General features: G+C 51.2%; 1 protein-coding gene and 1 long non-coding RNA gene across 9 annotated transcripts in view; one reads left to right on the top strand and one right to left on the bottom strand.

The window, feature by feature from the left end:
- Positions 1 to 2,381: 2,381 nt before the first annotated feature.
- Positions 2,382 to 15,852, bottom strand: TMEM18 (transmembrane protein 18). Of its 4 annotated transcripts, none has more exons than XM_074010919.1 (5): positions 15,720 to 15,852; positions 13,996 to 14,116; positions 11,320 to 11,374; positions 8,818 to 8,911; positions 2,382 to 2,787 (listed from the first exon to the last, which is right to left on the bottom strand). In XM_074010919.1, exons 1-5 carry the CDS (start codon positions 15,774 to 15,776, stop codon positions 2,779 to 2,781), a joined length of 336 nt encoding a protein of 111 aa, XP_073867020.1. In that variant the 5' UTR covers positions 15,777 to 15,852; the 3' UTR covers positions 2,382 to 2,778. The 4 variants fall into 4 exon arrangements, with proteins under 4 accessions (XP_073867020.1, XP_073867018.1, XP_065383571.1 ...); XM_074010917.1 differs by lacking the exon at positions 2,382 to 2,787 and adding an exon at positions 6,080 to 8,735; XM_065527499.2 differs by lacking the exons at positions 2,382 to 2,787; positions 15,720 to 15,852 and adding exons at positions 6,080 to 8,735; positions 14,219 to 15,137.
- LOC102131017 (uncharacterized) overlaps positions 15,605 to 21,005 on the top strand; it is a 29,489-nt gene continuing 24,088 nt past the window's right edge. For all 5 annotated transcript variants that reach the window (XR_012421819.1, XR_012421820.1, XR_012421818.1 and 2 more), the window contains exons 1-2: positions 15,605 to 15,904; positions 20,728 to 20,882. This is a non-coding gene — a long non-coding RNA (uncharacterized lncRNA). The remainder of the gene's footprint in view (positions 15,905 to 20,727; positions 20,883 to 21,005) is intronic.

The raw sequence follows: 21,005 nt of genomic DNA, 5'->3' as shown, positions 1-21,005 counted from the left end.
CCAGTGTGGGGCTCTTCATCCTTTCTCCTCGTGTGTCTGAGCCTCCCAGTGTCCAGCAGCCAGAGGCTGTGAACTCCTACAACCTGCAGCATTTTGTGAGGCTCATCCTGATTACAGCACAGCCCCCACAGAGCAGCCTCTCAGTCCCTCCATTCTCATCCTGTTACTTCACTGGATAGGTCTTCTTTAAAAAGCATTCGTGGGCCGGGCACGGGGGCTTATGCTTGTAATCCCAGCACTTTGGGAGGCCAAGATGGGTGGATCACCTGAGGTCAGGAGTTCAAGACCAGCCTGGCACACATGGTGGAACCCAGACTCTACTAAAAATACTAAAAAATTAGTTGAGTGTGACGGCAGGTGCCTGTAATCCCAGTTCCTTGGGAGGCTGAGGCAGTAGAATCGCTAAAACCCAGGAGGTGGAGGTTGTAGTGAACCGAGATCGTGCCACTGCACTGCAGCCAGGGCAACAGAGTAAGATTCTGTCTCATAGAAAAAAAAAAAAAAAAGAAGCATTCCTGAAACTAGAACCACTTAAACATGGAATGCACTTCTTAACTCACATCATCATTTCTGTGGGTGGAGGTGCAGCATGGGTGATTTCTAATGTAACGGAAAAATGAAATCAGCGATGTCTCCAGGCACCTACATGTGTGCAGGTGTGTGCACACGTGAGAGTACACTGCTGCATGTATCGTGTGGGCATGTGCATGTGTGAGCATACGTGCCCACCTGAGAGTGCACATGTAAACCTGCCCTGTGCACGTTGTGAGCATGTCTCTGTGTGTTCACATGTGTGCACATGTGTCTGTGTGTGTTCACATGTGCATGTGTTTAGGTTTGTTTCTGGACAGTAAAAACTGATTTTACAACTGGTTTGGGATGTGGTTAACCTCGTTGAAATGAACACAGGAAACCGAAGCACTGTGCTTCCCGGCTCATTCCCTTTAGCTCTGGGCGACATTCCTCGATCAAAAATATTAGACTTCTCTTTCTGAATAAGTGACAGAAATTTTCCCCGAGCAGCCAAACAGGGGCCTTTGGCACGGTGCTGTGGTGCCCTCTGGAGGGTTAGTGGGGAAAGACGCCTTTCTCAGACAGAACGCGGAATGAACTGGAGCCAAAGGAGGTGAGCTGCCCCAGACCCTGATGTTCCCCTGTCATAGCTCAGGAGACCGACCTGGGCAGGATCCACGACTCTGGCCCCACGTCGGGCCGGGCTTCTCTTTCACGCGGCAGCTACGTGTCACATTTCCTTTTCTCGTTTCCGGTCCCGGAGTGAGCAGCAAGGACGCATTCTGTATGCTCCACGTCATTCTGGGGATCAGGTCAGCAGCACCGCGCCGCCAGCCCCACCAAAGCCGTTAACAGACGTGCAGTTTAGGGAATCTAACGCGTATCTTTTGTTCCTTACAGTGATCTTATAAATAACGATGTCGAGTACGCCTATATACCTTTCCTGAAGGGAAACTGAAATTCAAGGCCATCATCACCACGTCCAGTTAGAACCGAGGCTCTTAAAAAATTGATCATGTTCCGTGGTCATCACAAGAAGCGTCTTCACGCAGAATCCATCGTCAGACACGTCAGTGCCTCTCAAGAGTTCTCGTGAACAAATTTTTTACAATGACCATGTATTAATGTGCAGAATTCCACACCAGCTTGCAGCTCTTACCCTGGAAGACCCACTAATTGCACACATATTTCAATGTGCTGTCGACATAAAGGTGAAGCCCTGTAGGAGGGGGGTTGTAAACCTGCAGGACGATGGTGAAGACTCGGGAGGGAAATGAGAAAGTGCTGGGTGCCTTTGAAGCAGCCAGGAAACCCGCATCCACCCAGGCCGCACCTGCACTCCTAGGCTCCGCGCTGCTTCCGGCCGCGACTGCACTCCTAGTCTCCACTGCTTCCGGCCGCGCCGGCACTCCTAGGCTCCGCGCTGCTTCCGGCCGCGCCTGCACGCCTAGTCTCCACTGCTTCCGGCCACGCCTGCACCCCTAGTGTCCACTGCTTCCGGCCGCGCCTGCACTTCTAGGCTCCGCGCTGCTTGTGGTTTCTGGTTCTGCTCAGGACCGTGATTCCAGCGGGGAAGCCTCTGACTCACCCACGAGCCCCGTGTGCGGCCTAGGGTTGGTGGCAGACGCAAACCCATCCCAGCCCAACCCGAGGTCATCAGTTACAAAGGACAGTGGCAGGGGAGACAAGGCCCCACAAATGTCCACTCAGTACTTTTCAGGACTTACATGCTTCTAATATGTGCCAGGTATGCTTTGAGAGATTCTTGGATGGACTTTCTTGTGTTGTCAATACATAAGCTGTCTGAAATTTATTATTTGATTCGTCACATCAGTAACTTACAGAGAAGAATTTAAAGAGCAAAAAAGCCAACACGAGTAACTTTATTTATAAAGGTGTCACATTTCTTAGCAAGTAAATCCATTCCTAGGAAAACCATGGCTTCTGGCTTCAAATCCAGTTTCTAAGGTCCCCCTTTTTTACCTGGATGCTTCAGCAAAAGGATATTCAGTTTGGAGGCTAGAGAAGAGGCAGTGATGCTGTCTGGGTATTTCACAGGCATTTGTGTAATAAATGAAATGAACTTGGAAAGCATTTAAACACCAGCCACTCATCAGTGTGAGCTAAGTAACAGGTAAAATCATAAGGATAGTGCAGTGTGTTTGTCGTTGTAACTCGTTTAAACTGACTTCACTGTTGCGGGGTCTTCATGGTTCTTCTCTGAGGGTCACTTGTCAGCTTGGGAAGAGGTAGAACCTCAGCTCTTCATAGTTCCTGATGATACATAAAGCAAAAAACTTTTCGACTTTCTAAAACCTTTTCAACACAAGCCAAAGCCAAACTACAGACTAGTTAAAAAAAAAAAAAAAGTAGTATATGAACAGATTATTTACTAAAAAATCATTTGAAAAGTGTTAAACCTCACAGGTAACCACAGAAGTGCAAGTTAAAACAGATAAAACTTTCACCTATTACTCAGAAAAGTTTCTTTTTTATGTTGTTACTTAGTGCAGACAAGGATTTCAGGAAATATATACAACCAGTATTGGCATATGCTTTCTGAAACTTGATTTAGCAACATTTACCAACTGTCACATAAAAGTCATATATGTTGATTAAACTTCACTTGTAAGAATTTATTCCAAGTCAATAGTGGAAATGCAGGCATGTGAGGTTGGAGATTTCTGTGTTGCTGATGTCAGGAAAACAATTAGAAAAATGCTGCATCTCTAATATCAGTAACTGGTTAAGTAAATTTAGCCTATACCCCTACAATTTGTTTACTATGCAGGCACTGAAAATAATGTTATATAGTGAAATAGCATCATGATAAAAGGGACTACATTACTTTATAGAAGATAGATTTACAGAAAAAAAGGGGCAATGAATTGACATTTAACAATTTTCTCCTGTTACAAAGACATCCAATGTTATATAAGATATAACCAAACATGGGTGAGGCAGAGGAATGAGCAGCACATGGAGGGCCAGGCTGTGAGTGAGCTGGGCTTAGGGATCCATAAACCCAGAGATGCAGACGCCCAGCTCAGTCAGATGGAGCATCACCCCCACATACAACAGAACTCATGGAGGCAGATGCCCCACTCACTCAGATGGATTATTAACCCCACCCACAACAAAACCCAGATATGCAGATGCCCAGCTCAGTCAGATGAAGCATTAACCCCACGTACAACAGAACCCAGAGATGCAGAAGCTCAGCTCACTGAGATGGAGCATCAACCCCACACACAACAGGACCCACAGAGGCTGACATCCAGCTTACTCAGATGGAGCAGGAGCTGTTGAAGGCTGTTTTGGCCCAGGACTGGAACAAAAGGTGGTGGCCCTGAGGCTTACAGAGCAGACCCTATGGCCACATGCTTGGCCTTAGGCCTCAGCTTGGCTGCCTGAAGGCTGCAGGGAGGTCCTTCTCTGTCCTCGAGTTCCTTTCAGGGCCTGTGCCAGGGTCTGTGCCAGTCAGTGCCCACCCTGTCATAGGTGTTGTGCAATTTCTAATGACAACATGATTCGGAGACTATAATAGCTGCAGCTTCCCCCAAAGTGAGGAAAAATCTAACTGTACAGGCTGCTGTGAAACTGGAACATCAGAGGAAGAGGAGCTAGAAAGCTGACCGGGCCGATGAGGATGCTTGCTATCAATTGTTCCATCCCCACTCGGAACAAGCTGCCACCAAGGTGTGGCACCCACAGCCTGCCTGGGTCTTGCCGCCCCATCCTGCTGTCCCCATGCAGTGACCAGGGCTTGGAGACATCTTTGCACCGTCCCGGGACTGGGCAGCGCCACCCCCTGGGTCCTCTTCTCTGCCCTGGCTCGCTCCCTTCCTGCCTCCGAGAACCCTGCATGTGGAGTACAGCCCCGTCCTCCCCAGGTCACGACTTGCTGGTGTGGACGACCTCTCAGGCTCACCTGCCTCCTACCAAGCACAGGATCCCCTCCCTGCCAGCCCTCCCTTCCCTGATCCCCAAAGGGAAACAAACAGCAATCTTCTTCCCTCCGCAGACGAGGGGCTCAGGGAAGCTCCATGCCTTGTCTCCTCACCAAGGGCGAGATCATGGACACAGAGCCCTGACCACCCCCTCCACCTCCCTCTGGCCCAGCCTGTCAGTGCCTCCTACCTTCCGTGTCCATTCTCCACATGGCAGCCGGAGCCACGAGCTGAAAGCACAGGCGTTCCTGGCCTGTCTCCTGGGTGGACCCTGGACAATGCCCATGCTGCTCAGGAGCTGGAGCCTCTGCAGGGCTGGGGCCTGTGTGGTGCCCTGCCACCATCTCTCTGCACTCATGTCCTGCTGGGCTTGCCGGGTGTCCTTCTGTCCTGAACAGGCCACAGGGTCCCAGCTGAGGGCCTGTCCAGTGGCTGTTTCCCTGCCTGGCAGACCCCGATCCCTGCAGGGTTCCCTCTTCCTCTCATTTGCCTCAAATGCAAGTGCCCGTCAGCTGTGAAAGGGTCCCCGCTGCTGTGCCATGATCTTCCAGCAAGCACTGCCCTGGCACCACTCAGATGACATAGATGCTCAGTAACTTCCTGTCCCTATGTGGCTCCTTGTTGGGATGACAACCCAGGGCTCCACGCCTACACACCCACAAACGCGGCACACAGGTCCAGGAGGCTTCCCTCTTGGACCCAGGTCCTGCGTGTGGTCCCACGGCTGCTGGGAGGATTGTGTGCAGCCGTGGGGGCCACTGGAGAGGATGCCAGGGAACCTGTGCCTGGTCTCTCCTGGGCTCCATTCCCTGTGCCGATCTTAATCTGTAGCTTTTCACAGGGGTAACCATAGCCCTGACTGTGAGAGCTGCTCTGAGTCTGGGAGTCCCTCCAGGACACGGGGTGGTCCTGGGGATCCGTGACTTTCTTCACATTCTTGAAATCAGAATGCATTTTGTAATAACCATTCTTTCAGCATGAGAGGGTGTAGATAAAACCTATGACGCAGATAACTTCTTTACTCTTTAGATGAGGATGTCTATTAGCATGGCTAGTCACTGGTTCTCATGGCTTCAGTAGAGGGGAAGGCTGCACTGAAAACGTGTTCTGGTTAACGTGGTCAAAGAAGAAGGGTGCTCCACCGAAGTCCAGACAAGGAAGCCTGAAGTTCTTTTCCAGAGAAAAGATGCTTGGACCTGACCGGTACATCTCTGATGGCAATTCTCGTCTGTCTTTAAGCATCCCACTCAGCATCACTGTAGCTCCTTACCCTGCATTTCACCCCCGGCCCCCACCCCCACTTTTTAACATTTATTATTTTGTAAAGGGAGAGAACATGTTAACATTTCCTTGTACTTTATTTCTCACAGAAGCTAGCCGTTCAGGCTGCATATTGCTTTCTGATTTGATATGCAGTATCTGTGCAAGGGGACTTTCTTCTACTGGCAATGACCCAATTGCATTTGTTTGTTGAAACTCAGCACCAGACGCTGCAGCAAAGGGACCTGCCAGACAAAGGTGGAGCTAAGTTCCAGGTGCTCCTGTTTCCAGTTACAGTAAGAAGCAAAATAAATACCATTTTTTTTAGCGGGGGGAAGAAAGCATACTACATATTATTAAAGATATATTTTATTGCATAGCAATCGATAAACGTAAGGTGTCACAGGTTTGGAATGTGAAAAATATATTTTTATCACAAACCTCCTTTCCTGTACTTTATCAGTAAAAACATTTGTTCTACTTAAACAGATGAAGCCCTCCAGTGAGTAAGCCACGTTTATGGAGCCTGAACTCAGTGTGCTCTGTGCAACCCCCAGGGCTTTAAAGTGGGATTGCACCTGTGCTTTCATAAATTACTCAACTGCTGATCATTTTGGCTTCTACGCCTTTCCCTAACATGAGGACAACATATCAAGACAATTGTTAACAATGCACTTTAAGGCACTGAATAGAAACTTACTACACAGTTAAAAATAAAATGAAGGTTGTTTTTATAAAAACAAAATATAACTGTTCCAAAACACAGACACACACACATAAACTGAGTGAAAACCAAAGAACACAGGTCATGGTTTCACAGTGACATGTCATCAGCATCAAATTCATGCAAAGCGAGCAATACTGTTATACTACTTTATCGAAGGCAAACTGAGATCCAATCACATGGCCCTGTATGAAGTCCAAATAACATACAGATGGTGTATTAGTCTGTTCTCACACTGCTATAAAGATACTACCTGAGACCTGGTAATTTATAAAGAAGAGGTTTAACCGATTCAGTTCCACATGGCTGGGGAGGCCTCAGGAAACTTACAGTCATGGCAGAGGGAGAAGCAAGCACCTTCTTCACAAGGCGGCAGGAGAGACAGTGACAGCAGGGGAACCTGCCATGTTTAAAACCATCAGATCTTGTGAGAACTCCCTCTCTATCATGAGAACAGCATGGGGGAAACCACTCCCATGATGCAATCACCTCCCATCCGGTCCCTCCCCTGACACATGGGGATTACAATTTGAGATGAGATTTGGATGGGCACACAAGAGCCAAACCGTATCAGAGGGTGAAAATGTTATACTAAAAATGCATAGTCTCTAGAAACTCCCTGGTTTCTTTTCTGTCAGCAAAGTCAAATATCTACACAGTGGCCCTGGACAATGCCGGCGGGGAGGACACATCACCTTAATCATCTTTCTGTCCCACCTCTCAGCCACAAAAGCCTGAGAGGGGCACGAACTTGGCTGGTCACCTCCACACCTCAACATTCTCTTCCCAGGCTTGTCTACTCAAAGATAACTGTGCCAATTACATTTTGAATCAGTAACTTTCAGAAATGAACAGTTAGGTATGCTATCAGTTACAATGCACAGTGAGTATTCCCTTATTGAACACCTATTTTTAAATATCTAGGTCTCCAACCACCTTTCATTCTTAAACCACAGGTCCAGATTTGTTAGGAACCAAGAGCCACTGGGCAGGAGCTATTTTACAAAGTGCATATTGCAAAGTGACAGTATGCCTGTCCTAACAGAACTGGGAGCATTGTGTTCTCAGGCACCTAAATCAACAGAACACCAGGACATTATAAAAGACACGCTTCTCCATGGAGTGCTGACTTCAGGGCTTCCATTCTGTTTTCAGTAAAGCAGCCCGTAACTTTGTTAGAGAGGGCCTAGCCTCTTGAGAATGGGTTCATCAAACTGAGATACAACGTATTTTCCAAGAGCTTCCTTCCAAGGTCTCTCCGCCCCACCGCTGCTGACATTTCATGTCAAGTCATTGTCTGTGGTGCAGCTGACCCAGGCACACAGGATTTTCTGCATCACCCCCGGGATCCACAGGAGAAGCCAGCACCACCACCTCCTCCAATGACAACCGTCTCCAAATTTTGCCCCATTTCCTGGAAGGTGAAAACACCCTCACTGCGAACCATGGCACGCGCTAGAAAACACAGCACGAGGAGGCGGGCACGGCGCCCATGCACAGGACTGCGAGCCGCGGCACGCGCTAGAAAACACAGCACGAGGAGGCGGGCACGGCGCCCATGCACAGGACTGCGAGCCGCGGCATGCGCTAGAAAACACAGCACGAGGAGGCGGGCATGGCGCCCATGCACAGGACTGCGAGCCGCGGCACGCGCTAGAAAACACAGCACGAGGAGGCGGGCACGGCGCCCATGCACAGGACTGCGAGTCGCGGCACGCGCTAGAAAACACAGCACGAGGAGGCGGGCACGGCGCCCATGCACAGGACTGCGAGTCGCGGCACGCGCTAGAAAACACAGCACGAGGAGGCGGGCACGGCGCCCATGCACAGGGTAGCACTGTTTATTTTTGAATTTCGTATTTTATATTGTGTATTTTATATTTATAATTAGTACTAGTTACACATATGACATGGACTTCTTCAAATCAAACTCCCAGTTATGAAGCTCTGCAGACCATTCCCACAGCCTGACTACAAAGATCAGGCGCCTGAAGACGCATGTCCTGATGGATACATTCAGTGCTGGCTGAAAAGCCGACTTCAGTGTGTGCCTACCACTGTGGATATTTAAATAAAACAACAGTTTTTCAAACCACGGAGTCAGCTGGAAGGATGCCCACCCATGTGCACTGTAGCACTGGGAGCAGCCAGGGTGGACGGGAAGGACGCAAACTCCAAGCAGCTGCTGCCCCTCAGTCTTCTTTCCTTCTCCTTTTCTTCTCCTTTCTTCTCTCTTGTACATTCTTCAGGTCAGTCATTACATTCAGAGTCTTCCATACCCACATAATCTAAACACAATTGTTTGAAACACTGTTTAGATTTGAACAACAGACACAGGAAGAACGACAACTGCATGTGTCATCTACATACCACAATGATCATGGCATTCACCAGCAGCGGGGCTGAAAACACTATAGAAATGAACATCCCCCTGGAGTCGAAATACTGGTACTTTGAAAATAATCTGTTTAAAAAACAAAAACAAAAAATTACTAGGCAATACAGCCAAAAAGTTCTAGTGACACTGTGTATTTAACTAAGACTCTGGAGAGAGCTGATGTGGACTGAGGTGGGGGCAACCCCCTCACTGGGCCCACCCTTGGGAGCAGCCGTCATCTCCACTGCACTGTCCCCAATGCTCATTATGAAGAAAACACACTGGGTCACAGGACAGGGAGACACCACTCAGCAGCACGGGCAAGACCCCGAGGCCTCCCACAGCAGGGAGACACCACCCCGTAGCCCCTCTGGGTCAGCGGCACATCTGACCTCAGCTGGAAGACACTGACGACTTGAAATCCTTAAAACCTACAGAGTAAACGTCGACAATCCCCGTAATGAGAAAGGGACAGCAGCTGCATCTGCTCCACTGCTGCACTGGGAAGGAGTGGTGCCGGACCCTTCCATCCCTTTGGTTCTCACAGCAGTCCTCTTCTGTCAGTGCCAGTGCCTCTTTGGCAAAAGAGACTGAGGAAGGTGGAAGATCTCCACCTGCACAAGGCACAGCGCCAGGGAGGGCAGAGGATCTGCACGTGGGTGTTGATGATTCTCGAAGCAGCCAGCACGGAAATGCCGTGAACAAAGCTAGTAATGGTGGGCAGTGGGTCAGCGCCTCGTGACCACAGGGCTCCCGCCTTGCTGGCGCTTATGCTCTAGACCATGGGAGGCCCCAAAGTTAAGAGGCAGCCAGTCTGAGCATTTGGCGAGTGCTGCTCTAGAGAAACGTGAAGCCTGTCGGGGGTGAGGGGGCCTCATGGACTAGTAGGCACAGCCATGAGCGGCTGGGACAGAGCTGGCAGGAGGCCGCAGGGCATCACTGCAGGACTCCGTGTTTACCCTAGGTGACCTGAGGACACTCTGGAATGTTCTGAGGGGCAGTGCTTGGCTCTGAGGCCCACACTTCCCCAAGACACTCAAGAGGCTGGGCAGTAGCGGGATGGCTTAGGGACTGCTGCATGTCAGCAGCAGGTCAGCGAGGGTGGGGTGAAGGGCATGGGACACACTGGGCTCGTGGTGACCTTAAAGGTGGAGGGACGGAGCTTCCTGAAAAATGCCCTATTACGTCTCTGGTCTAAGAAGCTGGAGGGAGAAGCCGCCCCTATAAACAGAGGAGAGCACAGCAGTTGTCCTGAAGTGTGAATTTTGAGATGTTTGTTAGACGTCCTGGTGCCCAGTCCAACAGGTGGGACAGGCAGGAAACCCAGCACTTTTGAAACCAGGAGATCGCAGAGAAGCACTAAGACAGGAGGCTGCAGCCAGAGGGAAGGGAGGGGCCAGGAAGGTGCTGCAGGCTGCAGCTGGGTGTGGGAGGGCTTCAGGGAGGACGAGGACACTGTGCTGGCCTCTGGACAAGGTTAGGGTAACCAGGGACTGAGCACCACTCCTGGGACTGAACCACGTGGAGGCCCTGCGTCCAGGAGGAGAGGCGGGGTCCCCAGGGAGCCGCTTATGGTTAAGGAGGGGGCAGGGAAGAGGGAGGAGAGAGACAGCACGTGTGGCTGCAGGAATGCTGTCCTGGAGGGAAAGGCTGGGCAGGCAGGAGCAGGGCAGGAGGAGGCCCAGTCGGGGGGGGGGGGGTTTGGAAACCCGGGCAGGGTCTAAGCAAAGGATTGCAGGGAGTGCTCAGCAACCCTTCGGTGAGGGCCCAGGATCAGCGTTCAGGGCTTATGGGCCACGAGGCCACAGTCTCAGCTACTTCCTGCTCAGAGTCTGGCAGTTTTACTTTTTTTCTGTTTTATATTTTAAAATGTAAAAACCATTTTTAGCTCACAGGTCACTCAAAACAGTCAGTGAGGCCAGGTGGGTCTCATCTGACAGAGGCTGTGTGGTTCACCCTGGGCAGGTGCTGGGTTCTGAGTCCCCCTGGGAGGAAACCAGGGGTAGAGGAGGGGGCAGAGGATGCAGGGCCAGGGCTGCCAGCGGTGCCCCCGACATGAGGACGTGGGGCTGGGGGTGAGGCAGGCAGGTGCCTCAGACCACCCAGAAGCCCCCTACTCAGGTCCAGACTCGCCATGGAACAGCCACCCTGCAGTCCAAGGGGGAGGGCACGGCTGAGGCCAGCACAGACCACGTTCTCTAAAACGCTGCAGTTTCTATTCTGCAGCTCAAATTCCCACAGTCATTTCTCTGGCTCTGCCATCAGCAGCCTCAGCCAGCATTGTCCCACAGTGCCGTACTCAGAGAGGGCCGCTCTGGCGCTGGGAAAGCATTTACAGAGTCGCGCTGGAGCCCACAACTCTGGACGCATGGGCACGGGTGTGCGCAGCTGCCGTGTTAGGATTCACTGTCTCCTCCGTGAGACCCACCGGCTGTGGGGGCGTTCCCAGGGACACCCCTGCATGGACCGGGTCACAGGCCCAGGGATGGGCTCACCTCCAGTTCATTGCAGCCGCCTCATTGATGTATTCAGCGCAGTAGACTAAGATTACTGAAAAAAGTGCAAGTCATGTTAGAATTTAGATGACCCGTTATTACTCGTTATAAAGTTATACATTTACAGTAGAACAATGAATAGAAATGTCACTTTAATTTTAAACATAAGGTCATGTAAACATCCTAACACTGTCAACTTGTGGGACTCACCCATTTAGCATAAAGAAAACCAAGGCCAACAGTGCTCCAGTTCTCCAGTGCTCTATGGTCTCAGTCAGAGCCCGTGCTCAGGTCAGCACCTGCAGAGCCACTGCAGGAGCTGCCCGAGGCCCCAGGCTTCACCCAGGCATGGCTGGGCCTCACACATTTCCCCAGGGACAGCAGCCACAGATCGGCCTCACAGCACACAGCAGCAGGAGCTGACAGCCATGAGACCCAGAACTGACAACCAAGGGCTTTTCATGCTCACACCTCCCGGACTGCCCTCGGGACACTGCGACTGAGATGACCACAGGAGGGGAGCAAACAGCTTTGGGGTGCTGGAGGCAAAGGCACAGGAGGGAGGGCAGGGGCCAGCGGGGGCGAGGCGAGGCGAGGCCTCTGTGCTCCCAGGAGCACAGACTTTAGGGACTGGCCCTGGGTCTCCAGCTAACTCATGGGTAATGCCGGGACTCAAACCCATGAGAGAGTGACCCATGCTACCATAAAATTAAATAAAATATAATTCAGCAGATTAAGAAAAATGTGATGCTTTAACTTCTAAGGTAAATCAAAATGTAAAAATCCTTTCATTCTTCTTGATTCACATCAGAAAGCAGATTAAACTAGGGGTTAGGGTGAGCAGTCCCTCCACTTCCTCCCTTCAGGAATGGACTCAATAAAGCAGAGGAAAAGGAGGCACAGGGAAAGAACTAGAGGGGAGTGGGGGGAGGAAGGGAAGGAGCGGGGGGGAGGAGGAGGAGGAAGGTCAGAGAGGGGCAGGAGGAGCAGGACAGCCAGACAGATGGGTAGGCTAACACAGGAGGTGGCGGGCATGGGTGTGGGGAGGAGGGTGTGGAGGGCTGAGGTTACAGGGGGAGGGTGGGGAGGGTGGTAGGCACAGGAGGAGGGCAGGCAGAGGGGCTGCTGCCAGGTGCTCCTCTCCAGCTTTCCCTGAAATGCACCCTGGAGCAGAGTCTGAACCTTGAATCTTGATGGTGCAAGTTATAAGCTACGTAGCTGAGGGAGTCAGAACCTCTGTGTGCTTCATTTATAAAAATGGGCAAATAAAATCCAACTCTTAGGTTGGTTTGAGAAATGAATCACAGGAAATGTAACGGCAGGCAGCACAGTGTCTAGTATTACCCCGGTGTGAAAGCAGTCATCCTTCCCCTTATCCTAGAAAATATCAAACCCTTGTGCAGTTCTCTAGCTGACAAAGCTGTTCAGATCCAGGAGCTCAGCTGGACAAGCTGTCACCTTTCTTTGAGGTGCCTGCCTCAGGGCCTCTGCGTGAGGCATTCGCTCCCGCCCTCTGCCAGCATCTCAGTGCCTGGCTTCTGCCTATGCACCTTTTGCCCCTGGGTTCGCAGGGGACTGTGTGATTTAAATCAGGCGGCTCCTCCTGTTTCACTGTGTTTTTGGCTTTTCCATTACAACACTTGTCACTGTTGATAACAACACAGGTCTGTGATGAAGCACTGGTGCTGGTGTCCCCCAGGAATCTGTGGGAGGCAAAGGAGCCCTGTCCGCCTGGTCCACTCCAGCACTCCTCAGGGCACCCTCAATACAGAGCTTGCTCTGAGCACCTCACTTGTGCAGGCCCCCGCTGCAATGCAAACACTCATCACTTCTCCAGTCTTTCTAAGATCATCTCTTCTTCGGATTTCCTGTTTGCACACAGCCAGCTAACTAAAGTTATCTAAAATTAGTTATTTTTAGCTACCAAGAACATCTTCGGTGTCTCCCCAATGTCCAGAGTCAAGAGGAGCCTGAGCCAGACCTCCAGGCCCTCCTCACCTCTTCTACCCACAAGTGTTTGTAACGCTCAGCACCAGAAGTGCTTAGGATCCACAGAGCTGGCAGTTTCTTTGCCTCTGACCCACACCTTCCATCCATCTCAGTATCTGCATGTCAGGCTGCTGCCCCCCCAGGCCGTCACCTGCTCCCTCTCTTTTCTTGTTAACATTTTACTCACTCTTCACACCCCGTGCCATGATTTCAGCTTTTCTGAATAATCTTTCTCAGTCATCCTGTGCAACTCCCTAACTTCTCTAAGTTCTGTAGCCCTTATCCTTGAAACCAAGTTGGGCAATGCCTTATTTTATGCACAGAACTTCTCTTTCCTGGTTTGCAATCTTCCTCCCATTCAAAGCAGTGCATGAGCAGAGCTGCCACCAAGGACACATCTTGTGTAAACAACAGCACTTCCGGAAACCCAGCTCTCCCGTGTGCAGCTGGTGCTCAGCACTTCCCTGGTAGGTAACAGGAACTCAACAGATTCCTTTCAACTCTAACATCCAAAAAGTACTTTCCTTTATAGCTTCCAAGAGAAAAATGGGAGTGCCCTAGGAGCAGGCGCCTGACAGAGGGTTGGGAGGTCTTATAAAAATATGTACATATTTTGAAGACACAGACCATACACAGTTTCATTTCACACAGTGATCTGAGTTGTGGAGTTTGTGTTGTTTTACTCACCTAGACACAGAAAGTGCCCGATCTGTAGTCTGTAGCTCCGGGAGGACAAGCAGGTGAGGAGCAGGCAGAGCGCATGGAAGGCAGCCAGCCCCATGAGCCAGGGCTCAGTCCAGTCCGTCTGCTGTAGGAACACACCAGTGGACACTCACTGACCTGCCCCACAGGGCCGGGCTCACAGCCCACCCACAGCCTTCTCCCAGGGCAGGGGGCAGGGGCCTCTCACTCCTGAGTCTTCCTGGGGCTACTCAGCAAGGTATCCGGAGAGCACTGCCAGGCCTCAGAGAAACATGGGGACAGGAAAGAGAGAAGGATCCAGGAGGATGCAAACAGGATTCTCCCCTCAGTGCAACTATAATTCATGGAATTCAAAGTTCAAGCATACAGAACTGAAGGCATCTCTGACGTGCCCCTTTTGTTGGTGGAACAGAATCATGTTTTTAAGCTGGGTATAATTAAAGGAATTACCATCCTTTATAACAATACTTGGTGATGATAATTGGTGACGACAAGGACATTAAGTGGATTGCTCAAAGAGATGCACTTGGCTCAACCCCAAAGGTAAAACACGAATCATCATTTCAGGCTCCTTAGTCAGCACTGAAGGCCTCGGGGAATCTGAGTCATCGCCACGGGCACGACTTGATTTTCTCCAAACTCTCTGCAATACACTGAACCCTCCAGACAGTGCTGCACTCCGCCGCCTCCTGGACTCCCCGGGACCCTGCTGTACCTGGGGACAGTGTCTGGCTCAGGGACCTGAAGTAGCCAAGCTCAGATCCACTGCTGCCCAGTCCCCAACTGATGCTCAGATGCCAATCCCAGCAGTCCTCCACCCTTGCCATCCCCTCCTTGAGCGCCTTCCTGCATGAGACTAGCCCTGCCCTCCAAGCTGCAGCCCCGCACAGCCCTCCAGGACTCCTGTATCACTGCTCTCTACTGGGGGCCGCAGCAGCCTCTCCAGAGCCGCGCCATGAGATATGGACACAAGCGCATCTGCTCGCATCAATTCACCAACCAGACGACCAGAGGCAGGGAGGTGAGCGGAGCACGACTTTCTGCCCAGACCCCATCGAGTGCCCGTGCCACCCCTGGGCGGCCACTCGGGGCACGGGCTCCCCTGGGACCTGCCAGACCAAACGGGCAAAGAGCAGGCCCCGCCCACACGGGGGCAGGGTTCCTCCGTGCCACGCCCACACGATCAGGCTCCACCACGCACGCCCAGTCACACTGCCAGGATCCGCCCACATGGCCCAAGCCCCGCCCGCAAGACGCTGAGTCGCGGGCATGCACCTCCCACACGAACAAAGCCCTGCCCCTCGCGCCCCGCCCGCACAACTCAGCCACGCCCTCACGGTGCGGGACGAGCGCCCAGCCCAAGCCCCGCGCGCACGGCCCAGGACCCCGCTCACTGCGCACGCTCCACCCCAAGGCCCCGCCCCGCCCCGTTCCGCCCAACGGCCCAGGACCCCGCCTAGCATTCGCGCCCCGACGCCCGGCCCCGGCCCCTTCCCACAGGTCCCAGGACCCCGCCCAGGGCGCGCTACACCGCCCCGCCCCGAGCCACACCCACAGGTCCCAGGACCCCGCCCAGCGAGCGCGCTCCGACGCCAGGCCCCGCCCAGGGTGGGCGCCTTCTTGGCCACAGGCTAGGTTCTCCGTGGGGCAGACCCAACGCCTCTCCGCCGTCCTCCCCCGAACTGGTGGTTACGCAGGCCGCGAGTTACCATGAGCACGGCTGGGATGCTGACGGGGAAAGAGGTGACGGAGAACGGGGACGGCATGGTGCCGAGAAGCCCGCCCTCACAGCAACCGCCGAACCCGGCCTGGCCACAATCCACGGAGGAGGGCGCCAAATCTTCTCTCGTGAGATCTGCGCTTCTCACGAAACGTGCGCTTCCTTCTTCTCGCGGTAATTTCATGGCATTTGCTAGCTCCAGATATCGCGATAGTTTCAGGTGTTCGCTGTACTGTGGACAACTTACTATCGAGCGGTGGGACTTGTGCTCGCTCCGCCGGGAGGCCCAGGGCGTCTTTAGTGCTTTAACAGAGGAGCAGGCGGAGGCGGGTGGGGCTTGGAAGGCTTGTTTCAAAGGATCGGGGCGCTGTGCCGCCACGCCAGCCTCTGTCCCACCCGGGACTCCCTAGAAGGGTCAGTGAGGACGGTGTCCGCCCCAAGACCCCGCAGGAGCTGGGGACATTGCCCACTCCTCGGACCCTGCAGGACCTGGGAAGGTGTCTGCTCTTGGGATGCTCAGGGCAGTGCACTCTTGGTCTGGATCAGCTTAGGGTTATCTCTCTTCGCTTTGGAGATTTACCAGGTGTTTTTAGCTCCATTTCCTTGTTTAACGACAGATATAAAAATATAAAGTTAAGTTTCTTACAGCGAATTTCTTTTTTCCCTTTAACATTTATAACCCAACTTTGAGATTTTCAAATTAAACATTTTATTATTTTAACATCATGAATTATTAAGTGTATATGCTTTCGTTGCATATGTTAGCTCTTGAACTAGTTTAACGTTTGTAAAAATAGTTCTAGTGGTGGACTTTTTTTTTTTTTTAATAGCTTTAACCCCTCCCAGATCTTAAAATCTTTCCACAGTGTGGTCATTTCTGCTCATGCTACTTAACATGCATTCTTTCATTTCAGCGTAGAAGAAGGTCATGGTTTCTTCTTATGGGAAAACATTTCTTTCATTGATATTTTTCGGCATTCCTCCTATATTCAACTCCAGGAGCATCCGTTAGGTGGATAGTGCATCTTCCTCTCTTTTGTGTTTCTCAACCTTCCTCTCAAAACATCACGTCTGTTGTTGCTGAGTTTCGGAAATCTCGGCCTTGGCCTTCCTGCTTTTTTTTTTTTTTTTTTTTTTTGATGGTGTCTCGTTCTGTTGCCCAGGCTGGAGTGCAATGGTGCGATCTCGGCTCACTGCAACCTCCGCCTCCCGGGTTCAAGCGATTCTCCTGCCTCAGCCTCCCGAGTAGCTGGGATTACAGGCGTTCGCCACCTCGCCTGGCTAATTTTCTTTTTTTTGTTTGTACTTTTAGTAGAGACGGGGTTTCACTATGTTGGCCAGGCTAGTTTAGAACTCCTCACCTCAAGTAATTCACCCGCCTCAGCCACCCAAAGTGCTGGGATTACAGGCACCAGCTGGTGTGATAGTTTTCACCTGTGTCCATTTTCACTCCCCTGTGCTTGTTCAGCTATTTTCAACAGGACCTTTCAGTTACAGGGAGTAGATCTGTCCTCTTCAGTTCAGCCTCTTACTGTGTATCTCCCTGATGATATTTCGTTACTATGTGAAGCATCACTCTATTAATTTCCATGGGTTAGTTTCATCGTCAGTCCTGTCTGGTGCCTGCCTTTCTTTTGTGGGGTCTGTTTTCTTGTAATTTCTGTAATTTTGGGTCAGACTCTTCTAGCTATTAATATTAACCACAGCCTATCTATGGTCACTGGGATTTTTTCTCCTCAGCCTCCCCTCCCAGATCTTTCACATGTGCGCCCTGGCACCCACGCTTCCAAAATTGTTAAAACTCTGCCCCTCAGCAGCTTCACTCTCTGTCCCAGGACATTCATCTTCCACATTTCTCCTGCCCCGCTGTTCTGAACAACGGTAGGCTGCCGGACATTTAGACGTGAAGCTTGTGAAATGTCGCCAATCTGAGATGTGCTTTAATTTCAAACATACACCATCTTTCAAAGACTTTGTACCAAAATGTAAAATATATTATCAACAATTGTGTTATTTTGCTTACATGTTGAAATTAATATTTTGGACATACTGGACCAAATAAAGTATATCAATAAAATTAATCTTTTTCTCTTTACTATTTTAATGTGGCCACTAGAACATGGCCTACTGTCTGTGTTGGTATGTGAATGCTGACGTGGACTCTATTCCATTTACCTGGAATTTTGTGCTTTCAGAAAGGACTGAATGAATCTGTGATCGGAATAAAGAAGACTCAATTTTATTTATTTCGTTGCCTTGCCTTGCCTTTTCCCTTCCCCTTCCCCTTCCTTCGCTTTCCTTTCCCTTTCCTTTCCTTTTTTTTTTCCTTTTTTCTTTTTTTTGCGCTTTGCTCTTGTTGCCTAGGCTGGAGTGCAATAGCAGGGTCTCGGCTCACTGCAACCTCTGCCTCCCGGATTCAGGCGATTCTCCCTGCCTCAGCCTCTCAAGTAGCTGGGATCACAGGCATGTGCCACCACACCGGGCTAATTTTGTATTTTTAGTCGACACGGGGTTTCACCATGTTGGCCAGGCTGGTCTCGAACTCCTGACCTCAGGTGATCTGCCTGTCTTGGCCTCCCAAAGTGCTGGGATTACAGGTGTGAGCCACCACGCCTGGCCCAATTTTGTTTATTTCTAAAATAGCTTCACAAGTTGATTCACTTATATTTAATCCACATACAATTGGTTTTCAAGAGCTTTATTAATGGGTAAAATACATTTGTGAGCTGTAATGTATTCTACAAATTAAAGCCAGTACTTGATAGCTCTCTTGCTCTCTGTGTTGCTCAGGGCCCAGCAGGCAGCTGATTGTTTAGATGGAGAGACCACAGGGGAGAGCTGCCCATTGCTGTGGGAGCAATGCGGAGTTGTGGAGGAAAGGAGAGGCACCAAGACCAGGTCTGTGTCCTGTGACCCAGAGGCAGCCTTGGGAGGGGTGTCTGTCTAGGAAGAGCCCCCTCCTCAGGGAACTCTGAGGGGCACAGATATCCCACAGGCACCCTCACAGCAGCTCCCTTGAGACCCCAGTGTCTGTATCTCCACCACCTCCCGTCAGCAACTCTTCCATCTTCATGCCGGCTCCTGAGCAGCCCTTCAGGGTCAGGGTCACAGGATCTCTGCCTGGGGACCCTTCCTGCATTCAGTGCAGAAGCAGGTGGTGCCCTCGACGTTCTGCTTCACATTGTGATGCTCATTCCGCGACCTTCAGGGTCAAGCTGACATGCGCCGTCAGCTGCCCAGGGTCTGTGTGGCCTCTACCCACCTGCACACCAGGTGTGGCACCTGCGCCTGTCCTGCGAACCAGCTGCGTGACCCGCATGCGTCCACTGGTGCAGTTGGGAGGAAGGCCAGCGCCCAGGTGGGCACACAACACAGGCCCCGTCCCTAGCGTTGATAGTTGGTCAGGAAGTGTCCAGGCCATCACCTGGGCCCTTGAGCCCTCAGTCACTACCCACAGTGAGTCAGGACCTGCTTCCCCAGGAAGAGGAGCCCGGAGCACCGGAGGCTTCGCGGGCTCTACCTGGGACTGCACCCAACACCATGCAGAGACCCTGCAGGCCAGGGTCGCTATTGTCCTCCACAGTGAGGCTGCAGAATCAGGGCCCCCGTCCCAGGTGCCCAGGGCCATGAGGACCTGTATCTGTGCAGATGTCCCCCTGGAATCGGGGCCAGGTGGGCACCGCCACGAGTTCACCACGGCTTGTGTTTTCCACGTTGTGGAAGTCAAGTGTTGCATGGTCTGTGTTTTGGTGATGGTAGTCGGGGTCCTAGCTCCAGGGTCACTAATTTGGTCCTTCTACTGCAATAGCAAGTGCTTGGGGGTTAGTGGTCCAGGACCAGGGGACACTGCAAGTGACCGGGAATGTCTGCTCTGGTATTGGGAGGAGCCACAGCCAGGCCGACATGGGCAGGATCCCCTGGACCTGGCCTCTATAACCCCATGCCAGGGGGGTGCCAGACCCCTGGGCTGGTGACAGCTCAGACAGTGCCAGGAAGCCCCGGAGGGTTGGACCCTGGGGGATGGCAGGGTGCATCTCAGGAAAGGTTTAAACACTGTAGCACACCCAAATAATTATGTGAGCCCAGAGGTTTCATTCCTGAAGACATCATGGTCAATAATATAGATCCCTGAGATCCCTGAGAGCCGGACTCTGGGCGCCTTCAGTTTCGGAGTCTTGGATGCGAATCAGGCCATAGAAGTGCCCTGATCTCCACCACTGTGTTCTCCATTTATCCCCATTGAACTTGCCAAGCTCAGCAACAGCCTGCAGGACACCGACCTCACGGGTTGGGTCCAGGACCCCAGGGGGCTTCTATGCGGGTTCCTGGTTCCTGGTTCCTCCCTTTGTGCCTCTGGGTCCAGGACCCCCGGTGGCTTCTGTGGGGGTTCCTGGTTCCTCCCTCTGTGCCTCTGGGCTGCACCAGTTTGACCTTAAGGTGTAATCTGGTTGCTCTATCAGTTTATACAATGAGGTTTACAATAAAGCATTTGACAGTAATGCTTAATTTATCATTTCCAAAGCTCTCATTCCTTTCTGAACATTCTTAGGTGGTATCATTTCCTCTCAGACTGAAGTTAGCATCCCATGCAGTTCAGTTCTGTGGGGGATGAATCGGCTTCATATGAAAAATGATCTTGTTTTGTCTTCATTTAAAAAGATAGTTGTGCTGTGAATTGTCATTGAATACTGTTTTTCTTTCTTTTCTTTCAGCACGTGAGAGATATTCCACAGCCTTCTGTCTGCCATAGTTTGTTGTAGAAAAGCAGTGATGTTTCTAATCCTCATTTTCCCACGGATATTGTGTCATTTTTCTGTTTTCAGAATATTGTCTTTATCTTGGTTTCAGCAGTTTTACTACGATGTGCCTAGAATTAGTTTTCTTTGTATTCATGTTGCTTGTGTTTGATAAATTTCTTGATTGTGTGAATTTATATTGTTAAATTTTAGCATGATTTCTTCATTTTTTTTCTCTCATTCTTTTTTTTCCTTTATTAGATGAAGACTGAACATTAGACTTACCACGATTGCAGAACCGTCCTTCGCGGCAGCTGTAAAATCGCGGCAAGGCTGGATTCATCCTGGCGGTGGGTGCAGGCCCTAATTCCCGTCACTGAGCAGGGATACGGCAGGAAGCTCCACCTCTGAGCACAGTAAGGGGATTGTTCTGATTCTGAGTGTGTCTGTTCGCTAGAGTGGGCCGCACTTCCCTGGTTCTGCAATTGTGGATCATTTAGCATGACTTGTTGGGCATTGTAAATGTCATGTCGTGGAGA

Source organism: Macaca fascicularis, chromosome 13 (assembly GCF_037993035.2).
Source record: "Macaca fascicularis isolate 582-1 chromosome 13, T2T-MFA8v1.1".
Lineage (NCBI taxonomy): Eukaryota > Metazoa > Chordata > Mammalia > Primates > Cercopithecidae > Macaca > Macaca fascicularis.
The sequence above is the reverse complement of the archived record's forward strand: the minus strand, read 5'-3'. Positions and strand labels throughout refer to the sequence as shown.